The sequence below is a fragment of the Podarcis liolepis genome (genome assembly GCF_965112155.1).
Source record: "Podarcis liolepis genome assembly, chromosome: 13".
In the NCBI taxonomy this organism is placed as follows: Eukaryota; Metazoa; Chordata; class Lepidosauria; order Squamata; family Lacertidae; genus Podarcis; species Podarcis liolepis.
Genome location: NC_139573.1, coordinates 42,887,115 through 42,904,717, shown reverse-complemented (window position 1 = coordinate 42,904,717; position 17,603 = coordinate 42,887,115). Strand labels below are relative to the sequence as shown.

At 46.9% G+C, this 17,603-nt stretch overlaps 1 protein-coding gene across 1 annotated transcript in view; it reads left to right on the top strand.

Annotated features, from left to right (window-relative positions):
• Nucleotides 1–1,968: 1,968 nt before the first annotated feature.
• The window catches only part of ACE (angiotensin I converting enzyme), a 61,536-nt gene continuing 45,901 nt past the window's right edge, over nt 1,969–17,603 (top strand). The window contains exon 1 of the mRNA XM_083469442.1: nt 1,969–2,806. Within this exon, the coding sequence (XP_083325568.1) occupies nt 2,579–2,806 (228 nt within the window). The 5' untranslated portion in view covers nt 1,969–2,578. The remainder of the gene's footprint in view (nt 2,807–17,603) is intronic.

Genomic DNA, 17,603 nt, shown 5'->3' with positions numbered 1-17,603 from the left:
CTTTGGACGGCTTGCAAAGGTGAGGTTCTCAGTGACTACTACTGAAGATGGCTAGATCACCTACAGCATTAGAAGCAGTTGCTTCCAGTCACTGGGGAACATAAGCAGGAGAGGGTCGTTATGTTCTTGTCCCGATTGTGAGCTTCTCAGGGGCACTGGATGTTTTATTGCGTTTTCAATATTTTGTTGGGCGCCACCTAGAGCGGCTGTGGCAACCCAGTTGGATGGGTGGGGTACAAATAATAAAATTATCATCTTCATCTGGTTGGCCACAGTCAGAACAGAATCCTAGACAAGATGGTTCTTTGCTTGATCCAGGAGGGCTTTTTTCAAGTTCTTGACAGGGCCATATTAAGCATATTCGGCACCGTGGTGCAAAGCTCCCTCTGGCGCCCCCCCTTTCCCAGAGTTTTTTAGGGAGGACGACGCTGCCGGCGGGCCTGGAGGAGGCGGGCAGCAGCTGGAGGGCGGCTCCTCTGGCAGGGAAGAGGCTGAGGCTGAGGCTAGACTCAGTGCCTCCCGGCTCAGCTGGCCACTTCGTGCCACGGTGGCCATGGCAGACGGAGGCTCCGGGCGCTGCGCTGCTTTGGTGCAGCATGGCAGAGGCGGGTGAGGGCAGTGAGCTGATGCCAGGAGGCGCCTCTTCCCTGGTGCCCTCCAGAACTTGGCGCCCCGGCACCTCGCGCCACTAGCCTCTATGGATAAGAAACCCCTGGTTCTTGAATATGCAACGGTGCCTCTGAGGAAACCCTGGGGGGAGGAAAATGTTCTCTCAGAGAGGTGAAGGGGAAACGATTGTGAGATACTGACTGAACACCTAGGTGCACACATGGTTGAATAATGTTCAACTGCCCCCTACATAGCATAGCCAGGACTAAATTCCTAGGTCCTGCTTTACTGCGCTTGGTGGGCAGGCCTGTTGAGTCACACGCCGCACTACTTTTGCAGGATACAGATCCTTCGGTAACTCTGCAGGTGGCGAGATTCCTGAATGCGGTTATCTCACACACAAAAACAACAACACCACCAAAACTAATCGGACAGTTACGATGAGAGTGCATGTCGGTCCTCGTCTTCAGTATTCCTTTTTCTGCGATCTGTCCCTTGGAGCTCTTCGGGCCCCAAGCTGTTATTTGGCTCTGCTCATTGACCCACCCTTGCATCGTGATGTCCACCCTCTGGGGTCGAACATATCGGCCCTTATGCCCCTGTGCTTTTATGTTTGTACATATTTTATGGGCTAATAGCCGTAAATAAATAAATAAATAAATAAATATGTTGTATGTTGGTGACCGCACTTCGCTTTCCTTCCAGCAAAGATGGGAAAACCTGTGGCCTTCTGGATGTTACTGGACCAGAATTCTCTTCAGCCTCAGTCATAGGAGCCCAACTCCTAGGAGCTGAGGTCCCTTTTCCCACTCCATAAAATATTTGAGCGCCCCCCCCCAGTTAACAGACGTTGCCATTCAAATGGTATCCATGCACCATGTCTTGCAATGAATTATGTGGGGTGGGACTTACCTTCCTCTTCCAATATCTTATTCAAGTTGGCACCCCTGGGCTTAGCCATTGCTTAAAGTCCTGGTACTCAAGTGCCATGGGGACCACCACAAAATGGCTGCCATGGGCAGGAGGTGGGGAAGAGGTGCTGGTACTGGATCCTGTCACAAAAGAAGCCCTGGTCCCAGCCAACATGGCCAGTGCTGGTGATGGCAGTTGTTCTGGGGCAACACCTGGAGGGCCACACAGGTTCCCCACATCACCTTTTCCCCCTCTGACGATTCCATGCGGTGCCGGAGGGGGGAGGCAGGGGTCCCTCACCTCACTCCTTCCTGTCCCTGGACCCTTGTGGCTTTCTGAGGAGAAAGCGCCTCTCCCCCGTTGCACCTTTGGTGCCTGCCTTGCCTCAGGATGTTTTGGTGTGCGTGTGTGCGTGTTTCCCGCCCTCTGGCGTCGCCCCCCAGGAGCGGGGTCTCGCGGTGCCGCGAGGGAAACCCCGAGCGCGGGCGAGAGGCCGGAGCCCAGACCTGGCGGCGACTTGGAGGCCAATTGGCAAGGCGAGGAAGGCAGCGCTCTCTCGCTCGCTCGTTCCCTCCACTGGAATGCTTTCCTCTGAGGAGAGCAGGCGAGCTGCGTCCGGCTCGCCGCCGCTCTCCTCCGGCCGGAGAGCAGCGGGCTCTTCGAGGCGCCTCTTCCCGCCCTGAAGAAGTCCCTTCTCTTCCTCCGGACTCCCACCCCACCCCACCGACTTCCCACCTCCCGGCCATTCCTGAGGACGGGCGCCCAAGCTTCTCCTCCAGCTCTCCGCGCCTCGCGCTCTCTCTCGCGCGCCCTCTTCTCCTGGGCGCGCGTTTGTTTTGCCCGTGACGGCAGCGAGGCACCAGAGCGGACTTTGGCAAGGCGAGGAGGGGCCGCCCTTGCGGCGAGTGCTCGGCGGCGGCGAGCCCCCGAGGGCAGCCTCGGTGCTTATCTGCTCCGAGGAGCGAGGCAGGCGCGGCCGTGGGCAGGGTCTCCGGGGAGCCGGCGGCAGCTTTATAAGCCGGCGCTCTTCGCGGGGACGGCCTCGTCTGGCGCCGAGATGCCTCCTGTCACCACCTTCCTGCTGCTGCTCTTCCTCGGCGGCGGCGGCGGAGGGGCGCTCGCCCTGGAGGACCCCCTCATGCCCGGAGAATATAACCACACCGAGGAGGGAGCCGTGCAGTTCGCCCACGACTACAACAGCACCGGCGAGACGGTCTTCTTCGAGAGCGTCTCCGCCAGCTGGAATTACAACACCAACCTGACAGACTTCAACTCCCAGCAGCAGGTAAGCTCCGGCCGCCCAAGCAGACACCTGAGGCGAAGCCCCTGCCCAGCCTCAGCCGCAGCAAGCAGACTTTTCTTTTGAGTGCATCTTTCTCACTTTTCTGCGCCCTTCCTTTGGCCCTCCTTCTGTAACTTTGACACTTGAGCCAGGCTGAAAGGTCACAGCGCTAGCCTGGGCAAACAGGGGTGCCAACTTGAACAAAATATTGTGGGGCCGCCCAGGTAAGCATAGGCAGCCGCATGGCACTTTTTGAATGGCAACGAACATCAACTTTGTGGGGGTCAGCCCCCTCAAATGTTTTATTGTGGGGGGAACAGAAGCCCCCACAGCCCTTAGGAGTTGGCTCCTATGGGGCGAAAAATTCCACCTTCAGTTGGGCCTAAAGCTCTCCCAGTGGCGTAGCGTGGGGGTGCAGGAGGGGCCGGCCGCACCGGGCGCAACATCTGGGGGTTAGGGTTAGGGGGCGCAAATCCACGGGTTAGGGGGCGCAAATTACTTGCCTTGCCCCGGGTGCTGACAACCCACACTACGCCACTGAGCTCTCCTTCTACCCCATAGGGGACAACACCTAGGGGCCGATGACCCTTTGGTCACCCCCCAATAAAATATTTGAGGGGGTCGCCTCTCCAAAGTTGATGGGTGTTGCTGTTCAAATGGTACACATGCGCCATGTCATGTGATCAGTTCTGCAGGCGGAGCTTACCTGTAGTATTACCCTCAATATTTTATTCAAGTTGACATCTCTGCTCTACCCTGCCACAGTGAGCGCAGCAGTTTATCTCCTTATCAGTTGCCTCTGGTGCCAAAGTGCCAACATATATATATGTGTGTGTATGTGTGTGTGTAAATTAAATATAATTTACAGTATATTAGTGTCACGGAATAATATCTGTTGCTTCTAACTTCAGGACCCTGGAGCAAATTCTGGATCTTGAGCAAAGCCTGGACTAGCCCGGGGTTTCCCTGTCTTCATGTTTTTCCCCGCTGCCTCCCGATCTGACCCCCTCTTGTTCATTTTAACATTGAGTCAGACGTCTGCTGCAGTGGGCTTTTCTGGTAGCCTTTTATATCCTGTATACAGTACCTGTTGGGAGTACTGCAATGACATTAAGGATAATCAGCTGTGGTAGTCAACATTTATTTTTGCATGCCCTGCCTTTGTATGCCATTGCTCCTCCTGGTGATGCAGTTGGTGTTCCATTTTGCAGATGGAGAAACTGAGAAAGGTTTCCCTGAGGGTGCTTGTTGTTGTTGTTTAGTCATTTAGTCGTGTCCGACTCTTCGTGACCCCATGGACCAGAGCACGCCAGGCCCTCCTGTCTTCCACTGCCTCCTGCAGTCTGGTCAAACTCATGCTGGTAGCTTCGAGAACACTGTCCAACCATCTTGTCCTCTGTCGTCCCCTTCTCCTTGTGCCCTCCATCTTTCCCAGCATCAGGGTTTTTTCCAGGGATTCTTCTCTTCTCATGAGGTGGCTAAAGTATTGGAGCCTCAGCTTCAGGATCTGTCCTTCCAGTGAGCACTCAGGGCTGATTTCCTTAATGACCCCCAAACTGAGAAGTCAGAAAACGCAGCGATGGAGAGCTGTGGACACAGTTACACCTTCAAAGCTCATTCGGAGCTCCTTGTTTCCCTCAAAGAATTATGGGCGCTGTAGTTTCTCCCTCACAGAGTTACAATTCGCAGCCGTGCTTAACAAACTACAGCGCCCAGAATTATTTGAGGGGGTGGCTGTACTTCAAGCACCGTTTAACGGTATCGTGCGTTCTTGGTACGCAGCTATTGTTCCCCCCACTCGCTGCCTGAAGTCCCACGCAGAACCTGATTCCTCCTACTGAGGCGTTGATCTCTTGTGGCTTCTTCTCTTCCTGGGCTGAGCATGCATTGGAATGAGGTGGTGAGGGACTGGGGGGAGAGTGTAAAAACCAGTAAGCCAGGAAATTTGGCTAGAATACCTCTATCTAAAAGGGACGCACATGGCGCTGTGGGTTAAACCACAGAGCCTAGGACTTGCCGATCAGGAAGTCAGCGGTTCAAATCCCCGCAACGGCATGAGCTCCCGTCCCTCAGTCCCAGCTCCTGCCCACCTAGCAGTTCGAAAGCACGTCAAAAGTGCAAGTAGATAAATAGGTACCGCTCCGGCGGGAAGGTAAACGGCGTTTCCGTGTGCTGCTCTGGTTCACCAGAAGCGGCTTAGTCCTGCTGGCCACATGACCCGGAAGCTGTCTGCGGACAAACGCCGGCTCCCTCGGCCAATAAAGCAAGATGAGGGCCACAACCCCAGAGTCGGTCATGACTGCACCTATTGGTCAGGGGTCCCTTTACCTTTACCTTTACCTCTCTATCTAATTGAGAACTAATTGGCGATATTCATTACTATAAAATATTGTTGAGAGGGGAGGATGTTTAGATAGAAGTTTGGGTGCTTAGGGGAGATGATAAGGGCTGGTGGTTAAATGGGCCCAGCATGAACTGGGGCGTGCTCTGGTCTATGGGGTCACGAAGAGTCGGACACGGCTTAACGACTAAACAACAACAATCCCTGTTGATCCTGCCGCATCTCAAATAAGGACATTGTAGGGCTGGAAAAGGTGCAGTAACGAGGAACCAGAATGATTGGTTGTGGTTCACTTCTCCAGTGAAGAAAGGTTGCAAGAGTGGTGACTTCCTTCTGTTTAGGAAGCAGGCGATTTAAGGATGGGCATATATAGAGGGTTCCATAAGTCTACGTGGTGTGGAGAAAATGGACGGAGATAGGATTTCCTCCCTCTCTCATAATGCTAGAACTTCGGGTCGTCCAGTGAAGCTGCTTAGTGGGAGATTTAAGAGAAAGAAGAGGACTCTGCCTAGCTGAACTGCGGAACTCACTGCTACAAGATGTGTTGGCTGTCAGCTTTAGGTGGCTTTAAAAGGGGGTTAGACAAAGTCAAGGGTGATAAGGCTATCTATGACTGCCTCCTCCAGGACCAAAGGCAGCAGGGCCATAATTTGTATCTTGGCACCTGGAGCAAACAATGTGAAATACTTATTTATTTATTATATTTCTATCCAGTGTTTCCTCCAAGGAGCTCAAGATGGTGTACATAATTCTCCTCCCCATTTTCTCCTTACAACAACCCTGTGAGGGAGGTTAGGCTGAGAGTGAGTGACTGGTCGAAGGTCATTCAATGACCTTCATGGTTTGGGGTGGGTGCATGCAGACTTGAATCCTGGTGTTCCAGGCCCTAGTCTGATGCTTTAACTCAGGCATATCCAAAGTCCGACTTGGGGGCCTAATTAGGCCCCTGTGGCAGTTTATTTTCTGTGGTAATATCCTAAAAAAAAACCTCAACAACATCAATCCTAAAAAAAGGTCAACAACTTTGGTTGGCCCTCAAGGCCCTTCACTTCATCAAATTTGGCCCTCTTTGGAAAAAGTTTGGACACACTGCTTTAACTACCACATTATACCAGCTTCTTTTCCGTCCCTAAGCCAACCGCATATTTTACGACATAAAACATTAACAGCAGCTGCGACAAAATGATAAACAAGTAAATCCATGTAATGTAGACTATTTAATAATATATGACAGTATTACTAGAATAAATCAGAAAATGGAAAATGGAAGGAATACTTATTAGATCTCACAGAACACTAAAAAGAATATGAAAAAAAATCACAATATTACACAGATTTATTTAGGATGTAACCCTCCAAGGTTTAATGGCAGGGAAAAAAAATGTTTTTCACTTGGCTGAAATTTATTTGTTCTGCAATTTCATGTTCAACTGAAAAGATTGTCATATTTGATCTCAGGTAAAGGTAAAGGGACTCCTGACCATTAGGTCCAGTTGCAGACGACTCTGGGGTTGCGGCGCTCATCTCGCTTTATTGGCCGAGGGAGCTGGCATACAGCTTCCGGGTCATGCGGCCAGCATGACTAAGACGCTTCTGGCGAACCAGAGCAGCGCACGGAAATGCTGTTTACCTTCCCACCGGAGCAGTACCTATTTATCTACTTACACTTCGTGCTTTCAAATGGCTAGGTTGGCAGGAGTAGGGACCAAGCAACGGGAGCTCACCCCGTTGCGGGGATTTGAACTGCCGACCTTCTGATTGGCAAGCCCTAGGCTCTGTGGTTTAATCCACAGCACGACCCGCATCCCTTTGATCTCTGGTAGGTTTTAATTAATTCTCGCTTGCTGAAGCTTCATTCACAGGATGCTACCATAATGTTTACACAGCTGCCACTAACTTGAGTGGTACACATTATTATTTTTCTTGCAGCGACACCTCACCCCCAACCACAATAATATTTAGTACTGCCCATTACCAATGATTTCGACTAACACATTATTAAAAGAAACAAATGCTGTTTTTGTTAACGTATGTGTGTACACTGTTGAATTGCTTTGCAGAGTTAGCACACCTTTTATTTATATAATAAAATTTATATACTGCTTGATTGTAAGGAAAAAAGAAAAAACTAAAGACCTCAGAGCAGTTTATAAAAAAAGAAAAGCTGGCTGCGTGTCAAATAGTTGTTGCCTTAATTCAAAGCAACCACACTCAGACTTTAAGACTGAAAGATAAGAAAGTTTATTATAAGTAATACATAATTAGATAATGAAGACATCATGTTCTAACTAAGTTGGAGATGCAGAGGAGCCTTGCTTGCCCTTTGACCTCTGCAGGAGAAAGTGTTCCTTCACACAGCACAGAGTTCAGCTCAACTCCCACGGGAGGCAATGATTGCCACCAACCTGAGCAGCTTTGAAGAGAACTGGAGGAATTCATGGAGGAAGAAGAAGAAGAGTTTGGATTTGATATCCCGCTTTATCACTACCCGAAGGAGTCTCAAAGTGGCTAACAATCTCCTTTCCCTTCCTCCCCCACAACAAACACTCTGTGAGGTGAGTGGGGCTGAGAGACTTCAGAGAAGTGTGACTGGCCCAAGGTCACCCAGCAGCTGCATGTGGAGGAGTGGAGACGCGAACCCGGTTCCCCAGATTACGAGACTACCGCTCTTAACCACTACACCACACTGGCTATCAGTTGGTGCTAGCTTTGGCAGCTATGCCGTGCGTTCGCAGTCGAAGGTCGTATGCTTCAGAAATGAAAACTAGTTGCTAGAAACCACACAAAGGGAAAGTGCTCTTGGTTTCCCACAGGCATCTTGTTGGCCACCGTGAGAACAAGATGCTGTGGTCTTTGGGCTCATCCAGCAGGCTCGTCTTACGTTCTTATGAGAGAGGCACAAGAAGATATCCTCCTCTTTCTTGACTTCAGAAGTATGAGCGGGGAAGCAAGAAGTTAGGGCAGCAACCCTACAAACACCAGTCTAGGATCAAATGAGAAGTCAGCACTGGCAAAGGGCAGTGAGGTTGTCTAGGGAGCTTGGAGGTACACCCCTCTATCTCCTTTCTCCCCATGCAAACCCCACCAGCATTAGGTACAAGCTGAGTTGCATCCCAACCTTTTCAACATAGACACCTTACAGTTGTCATGATTATGGTGCCCCCGTGAATCAAGGGCCCCGTTCACCCCATCTTTTTCTTCCAACCCTGCAAAGCAGAACCTGATTCTGGGATGGTGTTACTTCTCAGGGTGGACCCTGATTCCAAATACAAGCTTCTGGAAAACAACAGCAGGAGGAAGCTGTTGCTCTTGTGTCCTGTTTGGGGGCTTCCCGTAGGCATCTGCTTGGCCACCTAGTAGAAGGAACAAGTTGGGTGAGATCAAGAAGGGCTCATGTTATGCTCTCTAGTGTGCTGTTTGTGGGCTGCCTAGACAGATCTGTCTGACCACTGTGGAATAAAGGTAAAGGGACCCCTGACCATTAGGTCCAGTCGTGGCCGACTCTGGGGTTGCGGTGCTCATCTCGCTTTATTAGCTGAGGGAGCCGGCGTACAGCTTCCAGGTCATGTGGCCAGCATGACTAAGCCGCTTCTGGCGAACCAGAGCAGCACACGGAAACGCCGTTTACCTTCCTGCCGGAGTGGTACCTATTTATCTACTTGCACTTTGACGTGCTTTCGAACTGCTAGGTTGGCAGGAGCCGGGACCGAGCAACGGGAGCTCATCCCGTCGCGGGGATTTGAACCGCTGACCTTCTGATCGGCAAGCCCTAGGCTCTGTGCTCTAACCCACACAAGATACCAAATTGGAAGAACTCTTACATTTGGTCTGCAAGCTTTAGCCCTATGTTCTTACTCAAGTAAGCATGCCAGCCAGGGCATGTAGTGTGAAGTCAAATGGTATGGAATCACTGGGCTGTATTTTCCACCCTGTTCTTCTTCTCCAAGCTGTGGCTGGAAGGTCTGTGTCCAAGGGGAGCAGGTCATGAGTGAAGAGGAAGTTTTGCCACACACTAAAAGCAGATTTCTGTTTTTGATAACTTAGCCTTCTGTTCCAGGTTAATTAATCCAGAGTGCCCCCACAAGTCAAATTTAGTTCTCATGGTTGGTAATGCAGATTTGAAAGTGCACTCTGTGCAAAAAGCAAAGATGTCCTCAGAAAAGATTAAACATTAAACAGCAGCAGCAGCCTGCTTTGTGGGCCGTTGCAGTTGATTGCCAGCATGGAGGTGGCAGTCTGAGAATTGCTGCAAATGTCTGGCTCCTAGCCTGCCTCCTCTGAACTCTTTGCAGCCTCCTCTTTTGATGTACAAGCACAGGAAGGGAACTTCCTTCAATGTTAGCGCTCACAATGAAGAACGAACTCTTTCCAGCTTGCATACAGGATCTAGGAGCTAACAGAGGAAGAGATTGTTTAATTGTGTGTTTTAACGGGACAGCAAAGTGACATGGCTTGCCAAAGAACAAATAGAAGTGAGGGCTGGTGGCGTATACATTTTCCAGGCATGCCCTTCCAACAAGTCTAGGTAGTCTAGAGCTGTTTCTTGCACAGTGACTGGACTTCCAGTGCTGGGCTTTTAATCCACGTTCCCACAATGATATTCAAAGTGCATATGTATTCTGTTCTTTGTTGTAAGGTACTACTGTTTGATGCGTACTTTGTTGTTTCTCAAAACAGCTTCATCCTCTCTGCAGTCCATAAGCCATTCCTAATTTGTCTCTTGGATGCGGGCGGCGCTGTGAGTTGAACCACAGAGCCTAGGACTTGCCAATCAGAAGGTCGGCGGTTCGAATCCCCGTGACGGGGTGAGCTCCCGTTGCTCAGTCCCTTCTCCTGCCAACCTTGCAGTTCGAAAGCACATCAAAGTGCAAGTAGATAAATAGGCGGGAAGGTAAACGGCATTTCCGTGCGCTGCTCTAGTTCGCCAGAAGCCGCTTAGTCATGCTGGCCACATGACCTGGAAGCTGTACGCCGGCTTCCTCGGCCAATAAACGAGATGAGCACCACAACCCCAGAGTTGGTCATGATTGGACCTAATGTTCAGGGGTCCCTTTACCTTTCCCTTTTCTCTAGCCAAGATGTGAACAACTTTGTATAGGGCAAAGATATCCCTGCACATCAACACCTCTCGGTGTGTTCACTATACTCTAAAGTTGTAATGTGAACACATGCCTTTTGACTGCTTTGTGCAGTGGGCAGAAGATACGGTGGACTTTTCCTTCCCTGCATGTTTTTGTGGATATTTTCTGCTCACACAAAGGGCAAAGGAATTGATGTTGCAGGGAAGCTAGGAGAGGCCAGGTGGCATGCAAAGGAGCTAGCCAAGAAGAGAGAGGCTAAGCAAGAATGGAAGGTGTTGGAAACATGGAGAAGGATAAATGTCGAATCCTGGTACAGTAGAGTATCGTCAATAGCGTTAGCTGGGAAACTGACATGCCAACCCAAAACTGCCAGAGGAAATACTAGTCCCTTATTATTTTATAATAATTTTGTAAAGAAACAAGAATGTGACTGTTATGTACTGAAGTTCTCACCCTGGGCCAGCAGCGGGATACTGTAGATAGTTTTCACTAAGGTCCACATATGTAAATAAGGAATTGAAAGTGACGTTCAGTGATTGGATAGTTACAGAAAGTTGTTACTGTTGGGTTGTAATGGAGCGCTATATAAGCAGACTGGCTGAACCATTCAGTTCAGTTCTGTTCTGGCCTGCGAATAAACAAGAGCTGTTTGAAGAATCGCTGTGTCGTCTGATATGTTCACCCACAACTTAACAGTGACAGAAATCCTCCCTCGGCGTACATAAGAATGTGACAAGACCTTTTGGAATAATTTTTGAAATGTTTATTACAATATATTGTACATGCTGGTACACTGATCAGGATGTGTTTTGCAATTTGTTGTTATATGAGTTCCTTAGTTTATTCTTCTTTTATTCAAAAAGAAGAAGAGTTTGGATTTGATATCCCGCTTTATCACTACCCGAAGGAGTCTCAAAGCGGCTAACAGTCTCCTTTCCCTTCCTCCCCCACAACAAACACTCTGTGAGGTGAGTGGGGCTGAGAGACTTCAGAGAAGTGTGACTGGCCCAAGGTCACCCAGCAGCTGCATGTGGAGGAGCGGAGACGCGAACCCGGTTCCCCAGATTATGAATCTACCGCTCTTAACCACTACACCACACTGGCTCTCAAAAAATAAGGGGGAACCCCTAATTTAAAAAGAAGAGAGATACTGGAAGACTGGATGATTTGGGATGGGGCCAGGGGTATTAGTAATGCTATTTTGCTCGAAAAAGAAGTGCCAGAACTCATCACCAGAACTTCTGCCTTGTTCTCTTATAATGGCAATGGTGCCCACCTGAGAGGTGCCGGAACTGAGTTCCGGTGAGTTCCAGCTGAAAAAAAGCTCTGGGTATTTGTCTATGAAAAGGTTGTCATGGACCCCAGCAGAGACTGACGGCCATTGTGGGTGTGTGGTGGAGTCCAATGGCAAGACCGTGTGTGTGTGTGACTGAGCATCAGTTTTTATGTTGCTCTTCTTGCAGGATGTTGGAGACAGGCACAACAAGACGTAGTGCAGAAAGAGATCCCTCAGATTTTTGAGATGACGTTTCATATTTGAGGTCAGGAACTAGTTTCCTCCCCAGATGTGATAAATATTTTGCCTCCCCACCCCAACCCAACCCTAAGCTTTATCTGTGGCACTTGTGTGCCACACACAGGACACAGCACTCTCAGCTAAAGCTGCACAGATTCCTGCAATGGGAAAATGTTTTCTCATTGAAATCAGTGAGACCTGAAAGTAACTAACAACAGGTGCGTTGTGACAGATGAGGTTAAATAGCATCCTCTTCCCCCTCCCTCTGTCTGGCAGGACACCTGTTTTATACACTAAACAAGCTGCAGCCAGACAGGGCCAAAATACTTCTGACCATTGTGTGACCTTCCACCATCTTGCTCAACAAAGTACTAAGGGCCCCAATAAACATCTTTACGTGACTTTTGTGAACTTTAGCTATGGCATGTGATTCAGCTGATAGAAATCACCTATGGTGCAAGTTGGGTAACACTAATATAGATAACTGCCTATTGGCAGAAGCCTGGATAGTTAGATGTCAAGAGTGGAAAAAGCAAGATTCCTCGCTATCACGAGACTCTTGGAGAGACAAAGATATGGAACACTGATTTATTTAAATATTTATAAGCCATACTTTCATGAAAGTACAGCAAAAAAATCAATAAATGCTGGTTGGTTAAAAAAGGGGGGGGCGAGGAATTCACATTGTGATGGTTAATCTAAGGTTACCAGACGTCCCCGTTTCCCAGATTTACAAATCAGTCCCCATACAAAATCTATTGAAGTTGAAAAGTGTCCGCAGATTCACTGAAAAAAATCTGGTAACCTTAGGTTAATCATAGCTCATATGGTTAAACGAACTAATATAATAAGGGTCAGAGAAGGCAGGCAGCAGAATAATAATTTTGTTCATTTTATTCTGGAATACCAAAATACAGGATGCAGTTAACACATACACCTTGAAATATAGATTACCTTACTTTAAACTTAGCAAGTTACACATGATGGCAATTTTTCTGGGGGGGGGGGAGAGTATGTTTGCACTAAAACTGATGTGATTTTTAGTAGAATCATTTTGTATAACCAGTTTATAACTGTTATGCAAATTTGGGGAAGTAATGAAAATTTCAGTATATCACTTCCAGCCTTTAAGGGAACTTAATGGAAAAAAATATAGATGAAAGCAAAATAAATGGTTCAGGTTTTGTTTGGGGCAGGAAAATGGGCCGGGATGGTTTTTTTTGAAAATTATGAATTTGGAATCTCTACAGAATTCCACCCCCCTTAGTCCTTCATCAACTCTTATTTATGCAGAAGTTGCACTGTAACTGTGGTCCAAGTCCAGAATGCTATAATTAACTCTTTTTTAAATTCTGAAACTCTTCTAATAGATATCTTTCTAAATGTTATCTTCAGACACAATAAGACACTTGCTATATTTGCTCACCCTTAATGCAGATGTTAAACTCAAAGATAAAATTTCTTTTAAAAGAAAGCACGTTGTCTGTTAGAGCAATAATTTCAAGTTCAAAAATTTCCTGATGATTTTTCATGTATATAAATGATGATATTTGTTTCATATTTGTTTCATCTTTTCCTATTTTTTATAATAATTTTTATTAGTTTTCAATTACGCTGGTACTTTGGTTTTCGAACAGAATGGGTTTTGGGAGTCCGTTCGACTCCTGGAACCATTCAAAAACCAAAGCGCGGCTTCTGATTGGCTGCAAGAGCGTCCTGCAGCAAATTGGAAGCCACGCTGGACGTTCGGCTTCTGGAAATCGTTCAAAAATCTGAACACTCACTTCCAGGTTTCGATTGTTCAGGAGCCGATTTGTTCGAGAACCAAGGCATTCGGCTTCCAAGGTATGACTGTACAGTCCAATAATAGCCTAATTATAACAATACCAATTTATAATACAATTATTAATACCAATTCAGAGCTAAAGAACGGGTTTTCCCTAGGAAAGGAGCAGAGCAAGGGGGAAACCACTTGGACCTGGGCCTAGAAAGCATGAGTCAAAACGCAAACCGCTTGGACCCACGCTTTCTAGGCATGGGTCAAGCGGAAGTGTAGGTGCGCCCTAGTCTTGACTTCCAATTGCAGGACGTGGCTTGACTCCTTTTATGGAGCCATCTGAAGCTATTTGGTCTGCAATCCGCTTTCTGCTGGGTTCATGCTGTCTGCTTATGGTGAATTGTGGTGTGGATTGCCAAGTACTGTAAGCAAATCTGTAGGGTGGATGAACTGGTCACATCTGGTGCCGCCCCCCAAGACCTTTCCAGCCCTGCCAGTCAACTCTAGATCACCTATTTATGAATCCAGATTTCTCTCCTCACTTTAAGTGGCTACAGTTTGTGACTGTGATCATGTTTTATTTATTTTGCTCTCAGGCACCGAAGACAGTTTACACTGATTGGGGATTTAGACTGTTTTGAGGAAGTGTAGCCAGTTTTATACTAACTACAGAGCGAGCTGATGGCCTCATGCTGTACCAGTGCTCCCATTGGGGATTAAAATAAGACAAGGTGGCCCTGTCAGAGATTGGTGGAGAAGCTGTAAATAAAGGCTAATGAGGTATAAGATTAGGCATCGCCATTGTGAAGTCTATATTTCTAGCCCATCAGCTGGTTGCAGGCAAAGTAACTCTACAGATAATAAAGGCAGCTGAGATTGGCTTTATTAAATATATTTCAAGACAACAGTCTGGATTAATACGATACGATAATCTTTATTGTCATTGTCCCATACAGAACAACGAAACTTGAAAAATCTACATAAGACATTCAAAAACCAACAAGCCTGCTATCCCAGCTATCCCAACCTGGTTAGCTCCCTAAATACTTTGATATCCCATTTTTAAATACAATATACTCCCATAGAGACTCCTTATACTGCGTTTAAAACCAAAATCGCATTTGGATAGAAACTGTTTCTCAGGCGGCTAGTCCTAGTCTTTATAACCCTGTACCTTCTTCCAGAAGGCAGAAGCTGAAAGAGATCATTTCTGGGGTGCACAGTATCCTGCGCTATATGTGCAGCTTTCTTATGGCACCTGGAAGCATAGATTTGATCCAAGGTGGGAAGAGTGCACCCAGTTATTCTCTCCGCAGTCTTTACAACCCTGGACAGCATTGTTTTTCCCCTGACTGTGCAGCTCCCAAACCACACACACAGACCGTAAGTTAATACACCCTCAACAGTACAATGGTAAAATGCCATCAATCAATTAAAGAATTAATAAACCATTTATTATAAGAGGTGAGATGCAACACAACCAGACACAGGGAAGACCTTTCTGGCACAAAGATAGGCCAGTCTGGGAAACCGCCGTCCTTGGGAGAATAACAAACAAGCTATGGTTGACACATAGATAGATCAAGAAAGATCTGTGTGTGGGTTAATTTCACAACATATGCCAGTACTTCAGGAAATGAACAATCCATGCATCAGTGTTTTGCTCAACATGGTTGATCTACATTTATATTCAAACATATATATAGTGTTGTTCTACTAATGAACACAGGAAGTGGGTTCAAAGTGAAGATTAATTTATCTTCACCTTGAACCCACTTCCTGTGTTCGTTAGTAGAACAACACTTTATATTGCTTCATTGGTAACATAATAGGAAAAATGACTATTACTCATACTCATTCAGCTAAGCGATGTTGAATGTTATCTGTTAACTCTGTTCTATCCTGCTTCCCCTTTGTTTTGTTTTTTGTTTAAACCAATTCATGAACCAGAAACTTCTGTGCGGGCCACTGATGATGAACCATAAGTTGTAGATATTACTGACATTTTATTGTGCTGTTTTTGCAATACACAGACGACATGAGAGGACTTGGGACTATTGAGGGGGTATACAGTTGCAGGCACAATCTTGATAAAGGCCGCAACCAGGAGCAAAGGGCTAAAACTAGGGTCCTAATCCAGATTACTTTGGACCATTTGTGTCCTAGCACCCAAAAAATAAATATATTTTTAAGGCACAGCTGCACGGCCCAGATACAGTGGTACCTCGGGTTAAGTACTTAATTCGTTCCGGAGGTCCGTACTTAACCTGAAACTATTCTTAACCTGAAGCATCACTTTAGCTAATGGGGCCTCCTCCTGCTGCTGCGGCTGCTGCCGCGCCGCCGGAGCACGATTTCTGTTCTCATCCTGAAGCAAAGTTCTTAACCTGAAGCACTATTTCTGGGTTAGCGGAGTCTGTAACCTGAAGCGTATGTAACCTGAAGCTTATGTAACCCGAGGTACCACTGTAATGTGTGCTCTATGGACTGTTGGCTGGCTTTGGCTGGGAATAAAAAATTTTCAGGGGTGGAGGTCTGGCTGGGCAAGACGGCAAGTTGACAACAGGATTGTTTAGGTTTATGAAGCAAGCTGCTGAAATATGGCTGTTAATTCCACCCCCAGCTGATTTTGTTGTTGTTGTTTAGTTGTTTAGTCATGTCCGACTCTTCGTCACCCCATGGACCTGAGCACGTCAGGCCCTCCTGTATTCCACTGCCTCCCGCAGTTTGGTCAAACTCATGTTCGTAGCTTCGAGAACACTGTCCAACCATCTTGTCCTCTGTCGTCCCCTTCTCCTTGTGTCCTCCATCTTTCCCAACATCAGGGTCTTTTCCAGGGAGTCTTCTCTTCTCATGAGCTGACCAAAGTAGATTTTAATATTGTGTTATTTTTGTTTTGTGTAACACATCCTGGGACCTTATGGCAAAAGGGCATGTTAGAAATGCGATGGAACAAATAAATAGATGGAAATGTGGTCAAAGGCTCAGTAATTAGTGGGGGAGGGGGGGCAGACTGCAGCTCTGCCACAAATCCCTATTTTCTTGGAATCTTTCAGTTCTGTCACCCTAGCCTTTCAAAGCTGTGGTGGAGGAGGGGACACTCTTATCTTAAGCAAGAAATGATGTACTGTAACTGATGGATTTCTGCATGCAAATAGGCTTGGTACACAGGATTTCCTTTCTATTTATTTTTGGCACAGTTTGCCCATATTTCTGTTCAGGCTTTCTGTTTGTTGTTTCGTAACTCTCAATTACCTGCTACATTGGGAGTTTGTTTTCCCTACGAAGTGGCATGTTATTTTTGGAAATTGCCTCCTAATCTGCAAGGAAGCACATTTCCTGGTAACAAAGTTAGCATCCATCCACCACCTTCTGATTTGGTAGCTATATTTTTCCTGGACTTCAGTTTACTCTAGCATGCAGTTTTTGTATGAGGTTGGGAAACTCTTACACTTGTGGACTTCTTGTTACATTTTGAGGACCTGTACTTTCATATCCTTGAGGTATCCAAACACAGAGGTTACAGCTGAGGGGATTCCTTTTCTGTCATCACCTAGAAGTGGAATTTTAAAGGGTGATCCTTTTATCCTGTTTACTCAGAAGTAGGGATGGGTGAAATTGGCAGTTCTGGGTTCTCTCTATTTTTCATTGTTCCAGCCTTAAGTTCACATTTCCACATTAGTTTGCCATTCAAACAAACAAAATCTCATGAAAATTTCATCCACATTTTAGTGCAAATCTCTCCAAATATACATATTTTCTATGCAATTTTGTCTAATATACATATTTCTGCAGACCATTTTTCCTTAATATAATGAGGAGTTGTATGTCATTTTCACTAATACAGTGGTACCTCGGGTTACATACGCTTCAGGTTACATACGCTTCAGGTTACAGACTCTGCTAACCCAGAAATAGTGCTTCAGGTTAAGAACTTTGCTTCAGGATAAGAACAGAAATTGTGCTCCGGCGGCACGGCAGCAGCAGGAAGCCCGATTAGCTAAAGTGGTGCTTCAGGTTAAGAACTGTTTCAGGTTAAGAACAGACCTCCAGAACGAATTAAGTACTTAACCTGAGGTACCACT